Source organism: Anarhichas minor, unplaced genomic scaffold (genome assembly GCF_050575085.1).
Source record: "Anarhichas minor isolate MPS153535 unplaced genomic scaffold, ASM5057508v1 ptg000055l, whole genome shotgun sequence".
Taxonomy (NCBI): domain Eukaryota; kingdom Metazoa; phylum Chordata; class Actinopteri; order Perciformes; family Anarhichadidae; genus Anarhichas; species Anarhichas minor.
In genome coordinates this window covers 3,071,214-3,095,641 of record NW_027466501.1, presented here as the reverse complement: position 1 = coordinate 3,095,641, position 24,428 = coordinate 3,071,214, and the positions used below count along the sequence as shown (strand labels likewise).

At 41.7% G+C, this 24,428-nt stretch overlaps 1 protein-coding gene across 4 annotated transcripts; it reads left to right on the top strand.

Annotated features, from left to right (window-relative positions):
• The first annotated feature begins 43 nt into the window (after positions 1–43).
• rint1 (RAD50 interactor 1) lies at positions 44–23,613 on the top strand. 4 transcript variants are annotated; one of them, XM_076076086.1, is made up of 17 exons: positions 44–501; positions 2,131–2,211; positions 2,636–2,761; positions 3,580–3,695; positions 3,889–4,062; positions 4,143–4,283; positions 8,488–8,677; positions 9,375–9,485; positions 10,006–10,231; positions 11,627–11,764; positions 14,121–14,215; positions 14,720–14,824; positions 16,349–16,569; positions 18,852–19,032; positions 19,543–19,661; positions 20,551–20,638; positions 22,693–22,830. In XM_076076086.1, the coding sequence occupies exons 1-17, from the start codon at positions 265–267 to the stop codon at positions 22,696–22,698; spliced, it is 2,355 nt and encodes a 784-aa protein (XP_075932201.1). In that variant the 5' UTR covers positions 44–264; the 3' UTR covers positions 22,699–22,830. The 4 variants fall into 4 exon arrangements, with proteins under 4 accessions (XP_075932201.1, XP_075932199.1, XP_075932200.1 ...); XM_076076087.1 differs by lacking the exon at positions 20,551–20,638 and adding an exon at positions 1,263–1,299 and having other exon boundaries at positions 391–501; positions 22,693–23,613; XM_076076084.1 differs by lacking the exon at positions 20,551–20,638 and having other exon boundaries at positions 49–501; positions 22,693–23,613.
• The last annotated feature ends 815 nt before the right edge of the window (positions 23,614–24,428 follow it).

Below are 24,428 nucleotides of genomic sequence, written 5' to 3'. Positions count from 1 at the left end.
ATGTGAGCTTGTTTTCTCTCTCAGTGTGCCCCGGAGATAAAGTGTTGGTGGAACAAGCCTACAAAAGCCCACGTTTCAGTTGACAGAGTTATCGAGACACATGTATCAAGGTTTCTATATTCGAGGCTTCACTTGGACGAGGAGTACAAACGTAGGCATACCGTGTAGCTACCGATCCACGTCCGAAAGCAGCGCGGTGACGCACCATAAACGAGCGCTTCCCTCTCGTCTCAGGAGGTTTGTTGACTGCACTAGAAAACAAAGATGGCGGCGCCCACAGCAGCTGCAGAGCAAACGATGAAGAAAGTGACAGACAATTTGTTAGACCCCGTCTACCCAACCAGCCAAGGTAGCGAATGTTTTTCAGCAGATTCGGGGACGCAACAGGACTATTTGGTGGATTTTCTAGAGAAAGAGGTCGGCAGCGACCTGAAGTCCCTGAAGAATGTTGGCGACCTGCTGGAAAAACTGCGAGAGGAAAACAGCGTACTGGAGGAACAGGTGAGCTAACCGCTTTGACATTTGACGCAAAACATGTATTTACCACTTTGTGCTTTATAGTGTACTTAAGCTCAATTGCCCTCAAGTGAATTTGAAAAGAGAGCTTATGTTAACTCCTCAACAAAAGTGTTACTCGTTAAGCTGCTGTAACTCCTGGGTGCAGTGGCGGCTGGTGGAACATGTTCTAGGTAGGGCTGTGCCACATCCAATCAATTTCAGCAAACATCCCAGAATGATTTAATGCAAACAAATTAAGGTATCAAACACGCATTACTACTTTGCAGTTACATATTTAACCTTTATTCCAACATGAAAAAAGCAGTAAATAACACTTTGTGCCATGGCACATCTTATTTTTGTCACCCTCACGGGCAATTCAGCATAATATAATATATATATATCATGTAATAATATTCAGTATAATATAATAAAATATATGTATATATCATATAATAATATTCAATATAATATAGAACACACACACATATATATATATATATATATATATATATATATATATATAGGTCAATGACATGACATATATCATTTCATTCTATAAAGCGCTGCTACAATGAGGTAGAAGCTGCAACACCCCAGGCGGAAGCGACTGTGATTTTGCCTATTCCAGTTATGTGCTAAACATGATTACTATGAAATATTTACTTATTTTACTTAAAAAGAGTCTGTTGACTAAAAGCATGTTGTTGTATTTGAAAAAAAAATGCAAATTGTCTGCATATTTCCTGTGATTACATTGTCAGGTGGCACAACTGATACATGTCATGGTGGTGCGACCAGGTAAAATATTAATTTAAAGCAATAAATAATAGGTTAAAGTGAATTTTTTTTTGCTTGATATGATGTGAAGAACTATTTTATCGAATGTATTCATTTGAATATTTGTATTATGTTTCTCTGTTTAAATGTAAAATCAAAAGTTAAATATACTAAATACCTGGCCAAGAGAACGCAATTATGAAAAATTATTGTATATAAATAAAACACAACCACAAAATGCGATGTGTTAGACACAGTAGACACTCTAAGGGATACTTGTCAGAAATTTCAGTTTGAATAAATATTAGGAAAATATATATTTTTTTATAAATATGTGGTTGCGCCACCTGACATTTTTTAGCCTGTGAAGTTAAAAAATAGTTAAAAACGATTTAAAATACTATGAAAAGTTGGTTCACAACTTAGACTTGTTTCACCACATTTTTCCAGACACAAAAATATGCATTACATCCATTTTGAAGATAATTTTTAAAATTACCTTTTTAGAAGCCTTATTTGTCAATGGCCCATATATATATATAAAATACAAATATACACGTCATCCAGCTAGCCAAACCTGTCTGGTGCACAGCTAGTAGAGAAGCTTCACATGTACTCCTTCCCTTTCCCGCTAGTCTGCTGTCTGATTGTGAGGTCAGGCTGATCTGATATCGGCTCTTTCACTGCAGTTTATCAGCCAAAGTTCTCCTCTCAAACGGGTCTTGGAGGAGTAGTCTGTAGAGATGCGATCTATTTGAGGAAGCTGATTGGGAAGCTGATTGGCTAAATTGTATGTCACTCATTTATATCTTTAATCAGCATTAAAGCATCATTGGCTAAACTGCTTCATAGACCCGCCTCTTTGGGGGAGATTCTCCAGCGCCCCAGCCAGCTGAGACGTGCACACGCGGAGAGGACGTGCAGACAGGCGGGGTAAAAAAGCATATATTTACCCCAGATATCATATTTTACACATATTACTGGGTGATTCCATCCCTCCACTCCATCACTGATGCTCGCCAACCCGTCCTTATCCTCACTAATGCTCCTGATGATAAGGAAGACTGCAGAAAATACTTGAATTGAATGAATTGAATTTCTGTTAATGGTTCATTTCTGACACCCAGAAACAAAAAAAACACAATCGCCATCACCACGGCAACACACACCATCAGTTACAATGCTAACTATCAAGCAGACCCACCGCTGCTACATTAATACGAAGGCAAACGGTAGAATCCAATCAAACAAAGAACATTTTAACAAGCAGACTGCAGCTTTTATGCATATTTACAAGCTCAGTTTGTGTCTACTGTGTCCTGTGTAAGCCATGGCTCTTATACTTTGTGTCATTCAGGTTCTGACCGTATCCAGCTCTGTGCCTCCTAAAGTTTCTGCAGCTCTGTCGGCTGCCGAGGAGGCCGCGTGTTCCCTGGAGGACCTGCTGCAGAGGGAGCGATTCATCTCCAACAAGCTGCACCAGGTAGAGCTACCACTGTGAGAGCAGAGGAAGAAGCTCTAGATATTGACTTGAATGACAGCAGCGTGTGTTTACTAGCTTCTACCAGTCTGTTACAAATCATTTCATCTGGTTATGTGTTATAAATAAATTGCATTCAAGTCCCTAAGGTTGAATATCATTGAAAATACTAAGGTTAATACAGTATTTTTAGTTGGCTGCTGATACCCAAATACAAATATCTGTAACTTTATTCAGTACTTTAAATGCTGGGTATTAATACGTTTTTCCATAAAATGCTTCCGCCCATTTGACAAATTCAGCAAAACATTTCAAATGGTCAGTGAAGGTTCAATGGATGTGCTAACAATTTGACATCGTGGTGCCAAACTCGTTTTTTCCATGAAAACATGAAGAAGAAAGAAAATAATTTTTTTAACATTTCCCTGCACAGCTCCAATCTGAATTGAATGCAATTCAGTATAGATGCAATTAAAATATTGTTCTGCCTTCTTAAAACAGCAATGTCATACATTCATCATTACCTTATTTACCACAAAAGCAAAAGCAAATTAAACTAAAACAATAAAATGCCAACATCATGTTGTTGTTTTTTAAGTAGCTAACTTTTCTTCTCCAATGCAGGTCAAAAAAGGAATAAATAAAAAGGGCTTTTGAGCTCCCCTTTCACACGCCACATAGCAAATATCATGTTTATCATCTGGTAGACTTTAACAGAGAGATGAAGCAAGCACTGGTCCATTTCTGACAGAGAATATAAAGGTATGTCATTCTGGGAGGTTTAAGGACTTGTTTGTCTCATTCATTATTCCGTCTTCTAGCACCTACAGACGGCCCAGCCGTGGATGGACAACCTCGGCCAGACGCTCAACCAAGTGGACACTATAGAAAGACACGTGAAATACCTGCGATGCCTTCAACATATTGAGGAACTCAGGTACTGTTAATGAAGAGTGATGAAGACAAATATAGAGGGACATGACAGATGTGTGAACAGAGAAAGGAGAACGTAGATGAAGCATGAGCTGAAGTATTGTGGAGTAGAGGTCCAAGGCATTAAATATCAAATGCGCAATGACTGTAAATGTTGACATCGTGCTGTGATATAAATGTGCTGACTGTGCCTGCAGTGCTGCAGTCCAGCAGTTTCTGATGACCAGCAGTGTGTGGGAGGCCATAAGGTCAGTGGACAACATGGCCGCGCTTGACGCCGGACTAAACCGGTCCGGATGTTGTCACCTCCAGGACTTCCTCCGAGAGACACTTCACTTCTGGCACAAGATCATCAAAGACCGACTGGCCAGGTAGGAAATGCAAAGATGTCGCTGTATCGTCATCCTGTGTTCAGTGTCTTCTTACGATATATTCTTCAATTATTTCCTAGCGATTTTGAGAAAGTGTTGACTCAACTTCACTGGCCGATCATCTCCCCTCCTACTCAGTCACTGACGCCCACGGCTAACGGTCAGGAGATCAACAGCCAGCTGGAGCTGCTCGTCACGCAGTTGCTCGCCCTGCAGACCTCGTATCCTTTAGTTTGGTCTTTGTACTTTGGAAGAAGTTCCATCTGCTTTACGGTCTTCTAGCAGCACCAGTCTAGAAATGTCCGTGTCTGTTGATTGTTCCCCCTCTTTTGGGGGGGACACTAAAGGGGAATATTGGGTAAAAAAAAAGAACTAATAGATCTCGCCATAAAACATCCCCAGTTGATTACTGACATTAAGACGTTTTCTGAAACTTTGAGGCATCCATCCATCCATCCATTTTCCACCGCTTATCCGGGGTCGGGTCGCGGTGGCAGCAGGTCAAGCAGGCCGACCCAGACCTCCCTCGCACCGGCAACATGTTCCAGCTCATTCTGGGGGATCCCGAGGCATTCCCAGGCCAGCTGGGAGATGTAATCTCTCTAGCGTGTTCTGGGTCTTCCCCGGGGTCTCTTCCCAGTTGGACGTGCCTGGAAAACCTCCAGTGGGAGGCGTCCAGGAGGCATCCTAATTAGATGCCCGAACCAACTCAGCTGACTCCTTTCGACGTGAAGGAGTAGCGGCTTGACTCCAAGCTCCCTCCTGATGACCGAGCTCCTTACCCTATCTCTAAGGCTGAGCCCGGCCACCCTACAGAGGAAACTCATTTCGGCCGCTTGTAGCCGCGACCTTGTCCTTTCGGTCACGACCCAGAGTTCGTGACCATAGGTGAGGGTAGGAACGTAGACCGAGTGGTAAATTCACCAAGACGGTCCGGTGCAGCGCCTGCTTTACTGCTGCAGCCGCACCGATCCGTCTGTCGATCTCCCGCTCCATCTTACCCTCACTCGTGAACAAGACCCCGAGATACTTGAACTCCTTCGCTTGAGGTAGGCACTCCGTCCCCACCTGGAGGGAGCAATCCACCGGTTTCCGGCAGAGAACCATGGCCTCAGATTTGGAGGTGCTAACTCTCATCCCCGCCGCTTCACACTCGACTGCAAACCGCCCCAGTGAATGCTGGAGGTCACGATCCGAGGAGGCTAACAGGACCACGTCATCTGCAAATAGCAGAGAGGCGATCCCGAGACCCCCGAAACTGACGTTCTCCGCCCCCAGGCTGCGCCTAGATATCCTGTCCATGAAAATCACGAACAGGACCGGTGACAAAGGGCAGCCCTGGCGGAGGCCAACACCCACCGGGAACGTGTCTGACTTCCTCCTACTGTAGTCGTACAGAGACCGGATCGCCCGTTGTAACGGGTCCGGCACCCCATACTCCCGCAGCACCCCCCACAAGACCCCCCGAGGGACCCGGTCGAAAGCCTTCTCCAAGTCCACATGTAGACTGGTTGGGCAAACTCCCAGAGCCCCTCCAGTAGTCTTGCGAGGGTAAAGAGCTGGTCCACTGTTCCACGGCCGGGACGGAATCCGCACTGCTCCTCTTGAATCTGAGGTTCGACAAGCGGTCGGAGCCTCCTTTCCAGCACCCTGGCATAAGCCTTCCCCGGGAGGCTGAGTAGTGTGATACCCCGGTAATTCGAGCACACTCTCCGGTCCCCCTTTTTGAAGATGGGAACCACCACCCCAGTCTGCCATTCCATGGGCACTGATCCCGACCCCCATGCGACATTGAAGAGGCGTGTCAGCCAGGACAGCCCAACTATGTACAGCGCCTTCAGCATCTCAGGGCGGATCTCATCCACCCCCAGCGCTTTGCCACCAAGGAGCTTTTTAACTACCTCAGCGACCTCTGCCAGGGATATGGGTGAGCCTCCCCCTAGGTCCTCAGGCGCTGCCTCCTCTGCAGAGGACATGTTGGTCGGGTTTAGGAGTTCCTCAAAGTGCTCTTTCCACCGCCCGACGATGTCCTCCGTGTTAGCAGTTCCCCCCCCCCCCCCCCTGCTGAGAACAGCCTGGGGTAAGCCCTGCTTTCCCTTCCTGAGCCGTTGGATGGTTTGCCAGAACCTCCTTGAGGCGAACCGAAAGTCCTTCTCCATGGCCTCCCCGAACTCCTCCCATGCAGCGCAGCTGCAGCCCTTCTGGCCTGCCGATACCTGTCAGCTGCTTCAGGAGACCCCTGGGCCAACCAGGCCTTGAAGGTCTCCTTCTTCAGCTTGACGGCTTCCCTCACCTCCGGTGTCCACCACCAGGTTCTCGGGTTGCCGCCACGACAGGCACCGATGACCTTCCGGCCACAGCTCCTAGCGGCCGCGTCCACAATAGAGGCTTTGAACATGGTCCACTCGGATTCCGTGTCCCCAACATCCCTCGGGATGTGTGAGAAGACCTCCCGGACAGGGTCCTCCGCCAGACGTTCCCAGTTTACCCTCACTACACGTTTGGGTTTACCGGGTATTTCCAACCGGTTCCCCTGCCATCTGATCCAACTCACCACCAGGTGGTGATCAGTTGACAGCTCTGCTCCTCTCTTCACCCGAGTGTCCAAGACATACGGCCGCAAATCAAATGATACGATTACAAAGTCGATCATTGATCTCCGGCCTAAGGTGTTCTGGTACCAGGTACACTTATGAGCCACCTTATGTTCGAACATAGTGTTCGTTATGGCCAAACCGTGGCAAGCACAGAAGTCCAATAACGAAACACCATTCGGGTTCAGATCGGGCAAGCCGTTCCTCCCAATCACCCCCCGCCAGGTTTCTCCGTCATTGCCCACGTGAGCGTTGAAGTCCCCCAGGAGAACTATGGAGTCGGTAGGCGGCGCCCTTTCCAGGACCCCTCCCACCGACTCCAAGAAGGCCGGATACTCCGAACTGCTGTTTGGTGCATAAGCACAAACCACAGTCAGAGCCTTGCTCCCCGCAACCCGTAGGCGCATGGAGGCGACCCTCTCGCTCTCCGGGGAGAACTCCAACACAGCGACGCTCAGCCGGGGGCTCGTGAGTATCCCCACTCCCGCCCGGCGCCTCTCACCCTGGGCAACTCCGGAAAAGGACAAAGTCCAACCCCTCTCCAGGAGCTTGGTTCCAGAGCCAACGTTGTGTGTGGAGGTGAGTCCAACTATTTCTAGCTGGTATCGCTCCACCTCCTGCACCAGCTCCGGCTCTTTCCCCGCTAGCGAGGTGACGTTCCACGTCCCTAGAGCTAGTCTATGTCGCCGGCGATCGGCATGCCTGGGCCTCCCGCCCGACCCACCGCCCGGTCTGCATAGCACCCGACCCCGATGCGTGTCCCTGCGGGTGATGGGTCCACAGGGTGGCTGCTCCATGGTGTTTATTCGGGCTGAGCCCGACCGGGCCCCATGGGCAAAGGCCCGGCCTTTGCCCCGGTTTCCCTGGTCCGGGCGAGGTGACCGTAGTCCGTGGGCTGCTTATCATTAGGGTCGTTTTGAACCGCTCTTAGTTTGCCTTGGGAGACCCTACCAGGGGCTAATGCCCCGGACAACATAGCTCCCAGGATCACTGAGCCCCTCAAACTCCTCCACCACGATAAGGTGGCGATTCGCAGAGGAGACTTTGAGGCATTATCTTATTAAATATGTGCTAATTTACATACATTTCCGGAACATAAATCAGAACATTAGATATAAAGCGAGGTTCAACATTCTTGTTTGATGTTGTTGACATATCCGAGTCAAAGGTTTTTACAGAGTGAATTTTGGATATCTCTTTGTATCACTCCATAAATCAGAAAATACTGTCAACAGACATTTAAAAAAAAAAAAAATCAATTTTCTACATGTTTTTAGTGATAAAATGTATAAATCAGGCTATGAATACTTTTCAGCAAGGGCCACCAGCAGGGCAAAATGGTCAAAATAAATATCTTGACATCTACCAGATGGGTTGCCATGAAACTTGGCACAGACATTCATGGCGTACAAGACAGTGTATCCCAGTGACTTTGATGATCCCCTCGTCAAGTGCCACCTACAGGTTGACATTTTTGGTTCATAGTAAAGTGGGATGGCAAGTTTCTGATGTGTGGGTGAGTGAGAGGCAAATATTCGGTTTAGTTTAGAGAACTTTATTGTCCTCAAAGATGCAATTTGTGGTATAGAACAAATGGGAAATGGCTGGAACAACACACTGCAACTTGCAGCCATAAACATGCCAAACAATATAATAGAAATAAATGTGCAAATTGCAGCCGACCCATATGCTAAAATCATGATACTTGCACCAATAAGGCAACAACATCACCAAATTGTAAAGTGCTTTGGACAAAAATGTGGATACCAACGTTGTCCATTGATTTGCAACTTGATGTCCAGTGTTTGTTTCCTTTAACTTTCCCTGGCAGTGATGACCTTGTATCCCAGAGGGCTCTGGCCTCTTGTCAAGTTGCCCCCCCTAACCAGCCTGCTTCTCCAGCCACACCCCCATCCCAAGCCACCCCCCTCTGTCTGCCCATCCAGATCATGCTGCTGCCGCTTAGCAGGAGGTTCAAATACCATTTCTACGGGAATCGACAGACCAACTCCCTCAGCAAGGTCTGTCACAAATGGAACGCACATCACACGAACACACACACACACACACACACACACACATTACATTACAGTCATTTAGCAGACGCTTTTTATCCAAAGCGACTTACAATTCAGAGTCTATCAAATTTCTACACCGTAGGCACACCTACGGGAGCAATTTTGGGGTTAAGTGTCTTGCTCAAGGACACACACACATACAAATGCAAACACTTAAATAAATGTCAGACTTGCACCCTCAAGTTGATACACACCAGTGAAACCAAATGGACTATCTTCACTTTGTGTATAATCCTAGCAAGGTTTGACACATAAACGTACTGTAGGTCATTCATACATGAATTGTAATTATAACCAGAATTATTATTGAATGTGTATATATATATATGTGTATATATATATATATATATATATATATATATATCATAAATACATTTCAATTCATACAAAGAATATTTAGCCTGGGACAACAACAGAAAACGTATTCACCATGAAATGCTTTAAAGCAAGACACAGGAACTCTATGAATGTTGATTTCACACTTTTTATTATATAACTTGTATTTTTCCATAGATACTGACATGTCTGTCATTTTTACTTCTAGAAAGAGAGGCAATTAGATCAGAGAGACACTAAAATAATAGTAGAAAATTGTCTGAAGTCTTTGGCAAAGCTCCTCATCTGTCTGTGCATTTTTCAGCCAGAGTGGTACCTCACACAAGTTCTCATGTGGATGGGGAACAGCTCCACCTTCATGGAGGAAAAGATACAACCTATCCTAGACCGAGCTGGGGCCCCCATCAGTGCCATGGTATGCTGTGCTGTAACAGGCTCAAACTGACTGCTTTATCTCCTTTCTACAGAAGCCCTGAGAGGCCAGTGAGATTTGTAAAACAGGTGGAGAAAAATAAGTTTTGCCAGGATAGTTTTTCTAAGTTACTTTAAAAGTTTTGGCAGGTAAATTTGTTTTTTCGTCAAGACAAGTCATTCTTGTTGCATTTCAACTGTGCACCACTACCTCATGTTCCAAATGGTTCTCAAAGTGAGTTTTTTGTGTTAAGTTATGTAAATTGAAACAAACCTGAAAAAAAGTGATTTCTTTACCTGACAAAACTTTTTTTCCCACCTGTAAAAACTTTGTTTTTAAGGAACTTAGAAAAATGATCCTGGCAAAACCTTTTTTAACCTGTTTTTAGCTCTTAAACAGTTAAAACAAGTAAGATCAGAAAATGGATCATTACATTATTTTTTCTCACTGCCCTCTCAGGGCTTTCATACAGGTATACTTTTCCCTCTAGCACAGTAAGTGTTGCATGCGTTTGTGCGTGCAGGTGGAGCTGTGTCGAGGCCTGCTGTCTCTGGTTCAGGAGAAGGTGGCCAGTGACGCCTCCAGGCTGCTGTACGACGATGTGCTCTTTTGTCACTTGGTGGAGGAGGTGCTGCAGTTTGAGAAGGAGCTGCGGAGCAACCAGTCGTATCATGCGGCGCTGCCCGGTCTGCTCCACCTCCTGCTCGAAGACGCGATCCTTCAGAAGTGGCTAACTGTGGAAAAGAAGAGTAAGTGTGAGGGTCCGGAACAGTGTTATGTCACTCATTAGTGTGATTATTAGTCAAAAGCATATTTTAGTTACTTCATTATTATTAAGTCGGTTTATTATTAGTTGAAGTGCAATTTATGTTTGGATTAAATTGAGACCGTGGCAATTTTACTACAGCGTCTGCATCACTCCAAACCTGGTGGCAATGGAGGAGTGCTTGTACCAATGACAATGTAATTATGATAGTCTGTTTGTTTTTTTTAAATTAGTTTTGCTTCTGGAAAGCAACATTTGGAAATGCGTATTGCATTGGTTTTTATAGTTCTCTATCTACATTTTATGTCACATTCCCTATTCTGGGTATAGGCTCATTTAGTTGTTTCTTTCATGCATTCTTTTATTACACATTACAAACTACTCCACACTCACCCATGTGGACAAAAGGGTGGCTGTAAAAACAGATTCAGCTTGGATTAATTGAGTGGATTCTAACAGTGAAAAGAAGGTGCTGAGGAGCAGGTTGAGATGTTTTGATTCTTGTTTTACTGTTGAATTGCTCACCATTGGAATCTGCATGTGGCATTATTGATGAAAAGAAAAGTAAATTTGTTCATCGACAAGATTGCAGGTTCTGCAGACTTGACTTGGACTGACGGTGCTGTTACATGCTGATCAGGCCTTCATTTCAGGAATTGAGCCTAAGATGTCATGAGCTAATTGTGACCGATATGGAGCTCTACCTCACCATGCATCTGCTTCAATCTTCCGAACTTCCCTTATTTATTTATTTTTTACTCCCTGCAGCACAATTATTTAGGTCTCTTGATCAAGTTTTGTTGGCCCTGATTCCGACCTGAGTCCTCTAATATTCATGGTTCTGTCCAATCAAAATACTGAAGGTCTGAAGGTCCAAAATACTGAAGGGCCTGTTCCTATTCAGCTTAATTTATTGGTTTGATATGAATAAAGGTCAAACTCTGAGAATGTGACTGAATGTGAATCCACCAGAGAGAAGATGCATCACTATGTTGGATTTGTCGGAACTGCAAAAACACGTGTACAGTGTTATTACAGAGTGGAGGTTCTTCCCTTACAAAAGATCTTTGGAGTACAGAAACTGAAGCCTTCAGTCTGCTGTGCTTCTGTTGACCTGTACTTTAAAATTCAAAATAGAATTGCTGTATCTAATAATTAATAAAAAAAGACTTAATACAACAACAACATTTAAAAATCTTTCTACAGCTTAGTAAATTACAAGCTAAAATAAATAAAGATCAGCATGTCAACAGAGGCACAGACATGTGTTTTATTGACATCACACTATAGAAACATACTACTAGTCACATGATTAGAAATGCGGTGTCTAAACACGTCCTCTGCAGTGAACCAACCCTGTACCCCTGTGTGTATACAGTGGCAGTGGAGAAAATGGACGCCATGCTGTCGGCTGAGGGAGCGTGGAGCTCTCAGTACAAAGATATCAGCGATATGGACGAGATGAAGGCTCCAGATTGTGCTGAGACTTTCATGACTCTTTTACAGGTCATCACCGGTAAGACCGCTCAACTCAGCTTATTTACATCTCACCGTCAGAACGCTCTTATTTTGTAATAGCATTCAACATATACAGTGGGGAAAAAAAGTATTTAGTCAGCCACCAATTGTGCAAGTTCTCCCACTTAAAAAGATGAGAGAGGCCTGTAATTTTCATCATAGGTATACCTCAACTATGAGAGACAAAATGAGAAAAAAAAAATCCAGAAAATCACATCGTCTGATTTTTAAAGAGCCCCAGATCGAGAGCCCCAGATCGAGGGAGACTATCAGTGGTCTTGTATGTCTTCCATTTTCTAATAATTGCTCCCACAGTTGATTTCTTCACACCAAGCTGCTTACCTATTGCAGATTCAGTCTTCCCAGCCTGGTGCAGGTCTACAATTTTGTTTCTGGTGTCCTTTGACAGCTCTTTGGTCTTGGTGGAGTTTGGAGTGTGACTGTTTGAGGTTGTGGACAGGTGTCTTTTATACTGATAACGAGTTCAAATAGGTGTCATTAATACAAGTAACGAGTGGAGGACAGAGGAGCCTCTTAAAGAAGAAGTTACAGGTCTGTGAGAGCCAGAAATCTTGCTTGTTTGTAGGTGACCAAATACTTATTTTACCGAGGAATTTACCAATTAATTCATTAAAAATCCTACAATGTGATTTCCTGGATTCTTTCCCCCCATTCTGTCTCTCATAGTTGAAGTGTACCTATGATGAAAATTACAGGCATCTCTCATCTTTTTAAGTGGGAAAACTTGCACAATTGGTTGCTGACTAAATACTTTTTTTCCCCACTGTACATGTAATACAGCAGGTGCTTGTTTTTCTGTTCTTCTGTAGTAGCTAGAGCACTTAAAGTGGCATGGGGGGGGGGGGGGGGGGAATCTGTAAGTCTACCACTTAAATAGTAGTGATGGCGAGATGAAGCTTCATGAAGTATTGAAGCTTTCCATCCAATTGGTTTACTCATGGGCTTCATTTGCTCTACTGTGTCATCAAGTGGACAATACATGTAAAACAGGCAGAGTGATTATAATGACACCATGGCTTTGGTGTGTGAAGCTTGGAATTGTATAAATAAATGAATGATATTGGTGATGCTCGAATAGATTGCAAACAAACACGCAATAAAGTCCCAAGTCCACAAAATGTGAGGGGGGATCCATTGCGTTTCGTGCCCCTTATATTTCGAATCGCACGCCAAACCCGCGAACCATTTCCAGTCCAAGGACACATCACTATTAAATAGTAGCCACAATATTTCTGGCTGAGGAGTCAGTAAACCGGTGTATACTGTCTCTTCAGTTGGAAATATTGATAATATCTGCGTCTTACATTCAGTAACGTTCTGTCTCTGTATGTAATGTTATCTAACGTTCTTGTAAAAAACACATTGAAAGCCCACTGAGAATTGGACAAGAAGCAGAACAAAACAATTGAGACAAACTACAAAAACATGCATGTATAAGGTTTGCTGACGTAACATTATTAATAGCTGTGGATGTAACATTAACGTTCCGTTCAGTCGGCTGTTTTCTGTGGTGCTATCAGGAGGAATGAATAAACTCCAGGATCAATGCTGACTGACAGCCATCTCAATCTTTCTCTAACACTACGATAGCCAACGCTGTATCTTCTACATTAGTCATTTCATCAAAAGATTAAATCAAAATCAGGTATCTCTCTGATAATTAAAAACTGCACAGTAATATTGGATTGCATTAGGTGATACAGGCCACTAATATATTAATATTATTACAGTACTATTATGATGTTCTCTCAGCGAGGTTAACGGCGTTACCACTTTGAACTTTATAGCCAAATAAAGGCTATTAAAAGCCCTCATAAATAACAATAAATAAATATCATTATGTAAAGAATTGTTGTACCTTGGTTATATGTTGTACCTGTATTTTTTTCTGTGTAGGTGTCCTGTTGTTTTCTGTGTATGTCTGTCTATGTAAATTCTGTACTGTTTTTGTAATATTTCTATATTTGTTTACTGTTAGTTTGTGAACTGAATTACCATAAACAAATGAAAAAAGGCAACTAAGGTCTGACAAATTTCCTAAATAAAACATTTACAGAGAATGTTTGGCACATTTTGAAACCTACATTGTTTATGTTGCCAGCTAGCACTCCTCTTCTTCCCTTCCTTTTACAGGCACATTGATGCGTTTCTTACTTTTATCACCAACAAATGATGACTTGTGCATAACAGCATTACTCTGTAGCTTTACAAGTGGTGAACAACGTCACAGTGCGCCTTTTAAAGCATACAGGATAGTATTGTTTGCTGTTAGAGCTTCTAAAACATTTTAAGTAAAAGTCTTTATTTTTTTGTCATCCTGCTGTATTCTGTAGAGCGGTACCGGGCCTTGCCCTGTCCTTCTGCACAACTCAAGTTTCTGGGGCTACAGAGAGAACTGGTGGATGACTTCCGCATACGACTCACCCAGGTAACAATGACAGAGAGACTCTGGTATTACTGAAAGAAAAACACTCAAGTAATGAAGGAAAGATGGTCAAGAAGAGGGACAGAGGCACTCAACTCATGATTAAAGAAATTATGGTGAGTTAGACAACAGAACTGGGCATTTCATCTGAAATTCACATCACAATGAATTGTCCTCACAGTGGACCTCTCGTTAATGCTTTAACTGAGCAATAATGTCAGAACAATGAGATACATTTCCTTTAAATCAGCACCAGGATGGAAATCAGTGTTACCGTCCTCTCTAGTTAAAAAGTTTCCATCCTGTTCCTGGCATGAATGTGATGGGGATATTCTAGATTTTTGTCTGCTGGTAATTTTAAATTTGATGGATAGTTTGGATATTTTGAAGTGGGCTGTTTAAGGCTGTCAGTCAGCCCTTTTAAATCAATTAGAATTCTTAAAGAGATAAGGGCAAGAGAGAAATGACAGACAGAGGTGGTTGATAGTTATTTTATTTTTTGTCCAGGTGATGAAGGAGGAGTCTCGCTGCCCGCTGGGTGCCCGTTATTGTGCCATCCTCAATGCTGTTAACTACATTTCCACCATTCTGGGAGACTGGGGAGATAATGTGGTGAGTGTCACAAAACAAACAAAATGGGGCTTGAAAAATGAGCATGCAGAAAAGTTGTTTCAACAAAAAATGTTCTGTTCCCCTATAATTGTGCTCAAAACCTTGAATGCAAAAGGAAAATCTTAACCAAGTTAGATTAAGTGCAGTAGATTATCAGAGCATCACAACATTGTGATGCTCATCACGAATTCGAATCATCTTAAAATAAAATAGTCACTGTCAAAAGATGCTGTCAAACAATAACAGTCTAGTCAAATTCCCTCACTATTATACAAATAGATACGGTAATGTAATTTAGAAAGAAATCTCACACATATATTTTGTTGCAACAGTCTGGTCACCATAAATACAAACTAACCCTGGCGAGGTGTGAACATCAAGCTGCTTCAAGAAAATGCTGTTTCCTTAGCAGGATGGGAAATGTTTCTTGTATTGGTGCCCAAATACCGAAATGCAACTTTTGTGAATGCCTACTTTGAAAAAGGAAAAACATGTTTTTGTTTATATTACAAACAATTTTTTCATTGAATAAAAGATGTCACACTTGTTAAATGTTTTCTAAACACAAGCAGCAGCACAGAAACTGTAGCTTAAAATACTTCACCCACAAAATGACCATTTGTATATCATCTTCTCAGCCCGTGTTCTTGAATTCTTGAAAATAATGTTTTTCTCACATTCCTCCACGGCAAACACAGAATCAAAAGTTGGAGTCAATCAAAAATCTTGATAAATTGAAGTAAATGGGGTTTTTTTTTTGGGGGGGGGGGGCGACCGTGGCTCACTGGGTTAGGAGGGTTGTCTGGGAGCCGGAAGGTCAACGGTGCGATCCTTGACTGGGACGTGTCACGTGTCGAAGTGTACCTGAGCAATACACTGAACCCCCGGCTCCCCGGGCGCCTGTCATTGGCAGCCCACTGCTCCCTATATACAGGGATGGGTCAAATGCAGAGACAAATTTCCCCCTTAAAGGGATCAATATAGTATAATAAATTAAATTAAATTTTGTTACCAGCAAAAAATGTGTTCACAGACTCTCACACAACTTTTTTTTAAGCATTTATCCAGTATTAAACTCACTACTTCCCAAACACATGCTTTTTTAGCTAAAGTCTTAAAATTTGAAATACTTCTGTAAACAGTCTCATTGTTGAGGAGAGTCCAAAGTATTTTAAATAGTAAGACTTTAGTGGGGATGCATGTGTTTGGAAAGTAGAGCATATGACTGGATAAAACACACTTGGAATATACAGCACGAGAGTTTTTAAACTCAAGTTTTGATATAGTTTTGCTGTTACACGTGGCTCCCATATACTTCAATTGATCAAGGGTTCAATGCCAGCCTTCAGTACTTGACAGTTTGAAAACTAGGACACATGTCAGGATGAGCGCTATGCTTTGTGCTCTGTTCCGCCACAAAAACATAGCCCTATAAGTTTCATGTGAGAAACGAGCTGCACAGTGCTGCCAGAGACCGGCCAGAAGAGGGTTGTGTGTTCACCAGTTCCTTTGTTTCATTTTCAGTTCTTCCTGCAGCTGCAGCAGGCAGCGGTTTCACTTGGCGAGGAAGTGGTGCTGGGAGGCCTGGGGGTGATGGAAGTGGGTCGCCTGGCCTCTCTGGAGGGCTCGCTGTTTGAAGGCCTGTTGGCTTTGCTGGATCGACTGAAAGGAGACATGATGGGAAGGCTTCTTGAATGGACCATGAGAGAAATCACGGAAAAAGCCAAGCCGTACGGACAAGACAGGTAAGACATCGGTCTGTTGATGAGTACCATTCACATTATGTTTTAATAGGTTAGTGTAGGAGCGCCGGGATTAACGAAGTCAGCACACGTGTCTTTTTTGGCTGCACACCAAAGTTGCCGTTAAATCCACACTCCCAAAAACATAACCCACAAGCACTGACATCATATCACCTTTAACCCCAAAATGGCGCTGCATTATCATGGTTACACTATGTTTCGTTGAAAACATGTCACACTTACCATGAGTAATATCAGAGTTATATCCCTGTGAGTCCCATAACCTAACAGTTCGTGCTGACTTCACACTACACCACCAGTCCTGTTTAATTATGTCCTTAAATCCATGAAGAGTCCACTATATTAGGACAGATATGAACTCTATGCTAGTGATTTTAATAAAGAGAGCCGGCTATATACTTCCAGGAGATCAACTTTTTAATAAATTGGCACATTTTTCATACTCTTTTACAACCTGGTCTCAGACAAATAGTTCATTAATACAACCACTTCAGAGTCTGTATAAGCAAATCGATGTCAAATTGTTGTCACACAGTGGAATAATTTAGCCTCTGCATTTAACCTATCCTAGTGTTAGGTTAATTATTAACACCCCTAGTTGTAATGCTACATTCTACAGAGGGCAGCATCAGTCCATGAGATTCCTCTAAAACACCAGACATGTAGCCTTTTGTAGAGGAATCATCTGTCTTTGGAAAGTTAGTATTTTGTCAATGGCTGTTGACATCTCTCATGTTCCTCACCTGATTTCCTTCTTTGCTCCGGTCACATTTACCACTGCTGCTAGAAGGCCTTGTCAATTGAATGTAAACAGATGTTTGGGAGAGCTGTGGTAATTCTGTGCCAATGATTTCAGTGGCTATCTTTATAGTCCTCCTTAGTTTTTTTCTGTTCTGTTCCAAACCCAGGAATTTAAAACTGTCAACAATCTCAATAGATGACCCGTATATGGAAATAGGAATATAATCCCCTCTGGGTTTTCTAAAGTCGACAATGATTCATTTTGTCCTATTGAAATTAAGTTGTTGTCATGACACCATCGGGCTCGGTCTTCCACTATGGTTCTATAGGCATCACTGTCACTCAATACTGTCTCTGTTCAGTCCAATCAATCTGGTGGCATCAGAAAATTGTATGACATTATTGTTGTCATGTTTAGCAGCACAGTCGTGTGCCTTCATCATTTCAAGTGTTGATTGTCAAAAGAAATGTTATTTTTACAGTAGTGGACCCAGACAGCATCCTTGCTGTGGGCCTGTCCTGAGAGTTATTGTAGATGCGTGTGGATTACCTATTCTCATAATCCGGCAGCTGCCTGTCAAAAATAAAATAGCCAGTTGTAGATGGAGTTACCAAGACCTCTGAGTTTTAACACCAGTTTGGATCATGCAATTGTATCACGTTATTTTCAGTTGCCTTGGCTCATCTTTTGAAACAGTCTCTAAACCTAAATTAGGAGTAGGCACTAAGGTTGGCTTAACCAATGGCACACTAGCAACAAAAGTGCCCTCTCATCTGCATGCCAAATTACCTCAGCCATTGGCAGTGGCAGTCTTCTTGTATAGTGCTCTCATATAAACTTACAATGTATTGATTTGGGGGAAAACAACTGGAAAAAAACTGTGGTAGTTGAGTGAAAAATGAACAAATTGGTTTTCCTCAAAGCGTGTAGGCTCTATTATAGGTCCACTTCTTTTTAATCTATATGTTACCTTTTTACTCTGAGATGCCATGTCATCAATAGACATGGCATCTCTTTCCGTAGTTTACAACTTTACGTGGCCGTGTCCCTACATTTTACACAGGACCAATTGATTCCCTTTTAAATGTATTTTAGACATTAATGTCTGGATGTCAAACCACATTTTTCAGCTCAACCAGGATAAAACTGAAATTTTAGTTATATATTTTAAAGCATGGAGAGAAAAACTAGTCGCAAAATTCCCTTGAACATACCCTAAACCAACAAGCAAGAAATCTTGGTGTGGTGTTTGACTCAGATCTGAGCTGAACGTTTGACAGTAAGGGTTGCAAGGTTGACAAGTTGCCATTGGCAACCATTTTGAGAAATTGGCAACCAACTCTTGGAGCAATGACATTCTGAACCTAATTATTGCTAAGCTTTTGCCTGCATTGTTTTAAAGAGAGATTATTTTATTCTTCTATAGCTCTTGTTCTGCTAATGTTACTAAACACGGAGGCCAAAGAATAACGGTTTGCACTGATTTATTCTCCTTCTTGCCTTTACTTTGTCTTTTCTTTAGGTGGTTGTCCCTACCACCCCAACAGGACCAGTCCACCATGACCCTGTCCAGTTCAGCATGTCCCATGATGCTGTGTGTGAGGGACAGGTTGTTAAACCTTCATCAGGTCCTGAGTCTTTCTCTATTCCAACTGGCCTGGCAGGGTCTGGCGGAGAGACTCGACACCATCCTCTACCAGGATGTAAGAGATGAATACGCATTACAACCTCATCGGACTGTTTGTGTTTCGTGAAAGCATATAAAAACACACCACAAAGTAGATATCACACAGTCAGGCTTTTTGAGGGCAGTTTAGATACCGCAACATTTTACACTGACACATAATATAAAAGAGAATATAAGGTGTCGAAGGGATTTTGAGGGTGAATTAACCCCCCACTTTCTAGTACAGTATCTTTCAGGGTGGGGTTTGCAGGGATGACCGTCGCTGATTGGTCCAACACACTCACTGCCACTTCTTCAACTGGTGCACTGCTTCATTTATAAAACAAGGAACTATTCTAGTATTGATTTAGGACGAGGGGACTGCATTTCTCTTTAATCTAACATATAAAGTAAAGTCAAACTTTGTTGTCTGCTTCCCGACTCATAAAAAAATAAAAATAATAATAAATTTAAAAAAGACAGTGGTTTGTCTTGCCATGTAGTTACAATGAAACTGTCTAAACATGTCATTATGTCTCTCCATCAGGTGATCCTGTCTAATCATTTCAGTGAAGGTGGGGCAGCTCAGCTTCAGTTCGACATGACCAGAAATCTATTTCCTCTGTTTGGTCACTACTGCAAAAGACCTGAGAACTTCTTTAAGCAGTAAGTGTGTGTGTGTGTGTGTGTGTGTGTGTGTGTGTGTGTGTGTGTGTGTGTGTGTGTGTGTGTGTGTGTGTGTGTGTGTGTGTGTGTGTGTGTGTGTGTGTGTGTGTGTGTGTGTGTGTGTGTGTGTGTGTGTGTGTGTGTGTGTGTGTGTGTGTGTGTGTGTGTGTGTGTGTGTGTGTGTGTGTGTGTGTGTGTACCTCTTTTCTCCGTTGAGAAATCTGCACTGTGCTTCCTGAACCCTTGTGCCTCACTTTAAAAAAAAAAGTTGCTCTGATGTCTGTAGAGGACAAAAATATCTGCATAAAAAAATTGTCATAGACATATTATATGTTCATATTATTGTCCTATCATCACTTCTAAATATTCATTTATTTTTTAGAATTTGAACCCATTAAATGCCAATACATAATGCCATTGTCAAAGGGAATATATAAACAAACTAGCATTTAAAGGGTTCCAATTCAGGAAATTAATGAATATTTGCTAGAAGTTGGTTAAAAGATTTAAAGTGGAAAGTGAAAAATTATATTAATATTAGTGCTGGGCAAGTTAACGCGTTATTATCACGTTAACGCATTCAGTAATTAACGCCGACAATTATTTTAGCGCGCGTTAACGCAGTTTTAAAAAAAATTATTAAGCGGACATTTTTAACACAACCGGGCAGCAAGCAGTGAACAGCTGTGTTTGTGTGGCGTCACTTCCTGCTGCTGCTGCCGCCGGAACCCCCCTTTACTCCGTCACCGTCGGTCCCTCCTGTCTCACACACACACGCGCGATCGTCTCGTTATAGGATCAAACGTGACAATATCAAAATACATATTGTCGTGTTTTTAAATGAAAAGCACGTGGGAACAAACTGCTCTTAACTGCAACTCTTTATTAGCATAACTTCCTCATGCAGGTTACTGCCAGGGTACAGACTACAGGTTCCATGCTTCACCTACATTCCCCTGGGTCCTAAGCCCCTCCAGGTACAGCTTCTTATCACCCTCTATGTACCAACGTACATTTATAACAAATACCACACATATTACGGTAATCAGCGTTGCATGTGTCTGACCAAAATACCAAAAAATAAATGATTAATTTAAATTTTTTTTTAAAGTTTTTATGTTTGTAATATGTATAATAAGCATATCATTTAGTTATCGCTACTGAGAATTTATCAAACATAAAAAAAGGAAAAAAACATGACAGATAGGTTTTCAGTTTTCAAGGTGTATATTTAAAATTGCATCTATTACACACATGAAAATAAAGTTGTGAACACCGGCTGAATATGTATTATCAGAATCATAACTGTATTTTAACTGCTACTGCGTAAAGGGAATGCTGCTGTTAAAAAGCACCTTATTTGTTTAAAGTGTTTGCAAAATAAATGTTATTGCACTTTTGTTCATATAGCAGTACTTTTAAAATAAAAGTGCGCAATACACTGCTTTTGAATTCATTATTGAACTTTGCCATAACAATGCGATTAATCGTAAAGAAATCTTGCGATTAAATTTTAAAAAATTGTAATCGTTGCCCAGCACTAGTTAATATATAATTTTATGCCAGTATTTTGATCCTCCAAGGATATCAGAGCTCAGAGGGATACACAAGAATTAAACGTGTAAATGAATAGTGTTGTGTAGCAAAGTTACAGCTAAAAAAACAAAACATTAATCATATTTAAATTTGTTTGTTGCACTGAAATGCCACTAATCAAAAACCTTTCATGAAATACAAAACAAGCATCAACACATGGCCTCAATTTTCATGTTCAAGATCCATAAAAAAAAATATTGAAAAGCCAATCTATTCCACTAATTAGCGGCATCAGTCCAGTATTGGAGGTATTTAAAAAGACGTGCGTCTCCTGTCGCCGTGACAATAGTAACAAGTAATAAGAAAACGAAAGAGAAGATGAGAACAGACCTGAAGAACCACACCACAGATAGATGTGTCAGTTCAGTGAGATCGCGCTCTGAGAACATGAGGATTATTCTCCTAACCTGCTTTATATGTAATGTCTGTTGATGAATGATTAGCTCTGTATGTGCAGGGACGACTCCACCAATTAACAGGGTAATAATCCAAAGTGTTTGAATAGCCATCATACAATTATACTATAATTTAGTCTCAATATTGATAACACCTGGTCTTCATGAAATGTTATAACTGCTGTTGCGAACACCTGGGACCGAGGAGCTCTTTCCTGGAGGTGATGGGGTTATTTGCCATTTATAAAAAAACATGTTATCTGTTAAGGGGAGACACCCCAGGTGAATAGGGTAAAAATAACTAATTGAAACTTCCCCATATGATTGCTAACATTAAGACAAATTATTTTTTGTCTTACAAGTTCTTTGAAAAAGTATGTTTATATATGCAAATGAGGCATTATCTTAATAAATATGTGCAGATTTGCATATGTTTCCAGAACAGAAATCTGAACATTGGATAAAGCCAGGTAAAAACCTTGACATACTGTCACCTTTGACTCTAATGAGTCAAAGGTTTTTACAGAGGGAATTTACGATCTCTTTTTATCACTCCATAAATGAAAAAATACTGTCAACAGACATAAAAAAATACATATTCTCCATGTTTTTAGTAATAAAATGTAGTATAAATGAGGCTATGAATGATATGTGAACAAGCCCCTCTGTAAAAACCTTCAGAATATAGAAAGGATGAAATTGTAAAGTTTGGTGTATATAAGAGCTACTGAAGTGGAGTTTTCTGGATCAGAGTCTGAGAAAATCTCCTTTAGGCCTTTAAAGATATGTTTTGTAAAATTACAGACATTTTGAAGACACTACAGGTGAATAGGGTAAAAAAATGAACTGATATCACCAGTAGATTACTGACATTAAGAAAAATATTTTTTGTATTACAAGTTTTCTGAAATGTTATGTTTAAATTATCTAATGGTAACTTTTGGTGGATTTAGGAGAAATCTACAGACACTAATACACAAAGTAGTAAAACAAAGCCCTTAATGTGTATTTAAGATATTTTCTCCCCTCACCCCCCACAGTGTTAAGGAGGCGTGCATCATCTTGTGTCTTAACGTGGGCTCTGCTATTCTGCTGAGGAATCTCCTCAAGGAGTCAGAGGAGGAAGGGACAGATTGGGCCAGTGCAGGGGATCCTCGACCAGAGTCTGCGCTGAACGAGTTGGGAGTTTACTGCTTGGCTGCCTGTGACGTGTTGATTCTCCTCAACCTCAGAGCCTCCTGGCCCGGACTGTAACGACCCTCCCTAATGTGGACTTTGTCAAATATTTGTCATTTGCTTTAATCTTCTTTTGTAACTACAATAAGTTTGGACGGATCACCTAGTGTTCAGTAAGTAAGTCGTTGTATGAACTTATTATTGTGTTGCACTATATTTCAGGGACTCACTAACCTGTCACCTCAGTTGACTGAAGTATACCACAACAAATTAGTAATGACAATTGTTATGTCAAAATGGATTATGTAATAAAACGCTGATGGTTTCATCACGTCTGACTTGGACGGCAGACAGCAAACAAAAGCCGAGGGGTTATCACTTACACTCTGACACAATAAACAAGCTCAACACTCACAAATTGTACCCTGAGCCCAATGATCCATCTGTCCCAAAGTTTCTTCATTCAACTTAAATAGTCCGATGGTGAATAAGTCCCCAGTTAAGGACAAAAATAGTATTAAACTGTAGTATCTGCTGTTCTGATGTACTTTTTTGAAGAAAATCAAGTAAACTATGTATTCTTTCACAAAATCCACTTTTGGCCTCCGCCTGAAATGTCTTTTAAGAGCATAAAAGGTCAAAATGCACCTTTGGCTTTAAAGTGGTGAAAGCATCAGGTTCTCATGAAAACATCATCAAACTGATAAATATGAAGTTCCAAGTCCCTTTATTGAAGAAAATCATCTAAACTATGCTTTCTTTAATTAAAAAAAATCCACTTTTGGCCTCCGCCTGAAATGTCTTAAGAGCATAAAATGTGAAAATGCACCTTTGTCATTAAAGTGGTATTCATGAAAATGTGAAAATGCACCTTTAGGCAGTAAAGTGGTGAAAGCATCAGGTATTCATGAAAAAAAAATCATGAAACTGATAAATATGCTGTTCTGAGGCACTTTATTGAAGAAAGTCATCTAAACTGCAGAGTTAAGTCACAGAGCGAGTCTTATGGACCACCTGAAGAGGTACATGACCAGAAGAAGAAATCGGCCATCACAGCCTTATCTTCCTCATGGCCGTCACCGAGGAAAACAAAGCGGTGGTGCACAGACAGGGCAGTGCACCATCAGCTGCCCCGTCTGTGCCCACAGGATGACTGGATGTGGCCTGTACAAGACTGTTCGCAAGGTCTTGGACAGTGACGGATGGTATTTTATGGGCACAGTACCTCGAGTACGTTGCCGTTTTAATTAAGTGGGATGTTAAAGTGTGTGAGATCTTTTCTTGATCGTGCTCAGAACATCTGTTTTGACTTTTGGATAAATGACGCCGCTTCAGCGACACACTGTTAAAATAAATTAAAAAATATATAAGTAAACATAAGCACCACTGGTAAAATATAAATATAATAAAGTTCTGGTAAATCAGAGCTGTGAGGTTTAATGTGACTGTTAATCTGAAATCAAATTAAAGTGTTGATTGGATCAATATTTTTTTAAATCAGAATGATCATCAGCTTGTAACTGCTTCATATTACTGTAACTTACATTTAAATCCATGGATCATGGTTATACCTTTGCCATGATCCTGGCTATTACTGCTA

Excerpts from the sequence above, each read along its gene's own strand:
- rint1 (XM_076076084.1), top strand. The coding sequence starts at position 265 with ATGGCGGCGCCCACAGCAGCTGCAGAGCAAACGATGAAGAAAGTGACA. Across the intron at positions 2,762-3,579 it reads TCTCCAACAAGCTGCACCAG|CACCTACAGACGGCCCAGCC; the intron begins GTAGAGCTACCA and ends TCCGTCTTCTAG. Across the intron at positions 11,765-14,120 it reads TCTTTTACAGGTCATCACCG|AGCGGTACCGGGCCTTGCCC; the intron begins GTAAGACCGCTC and ends TGTATTCTGTAG.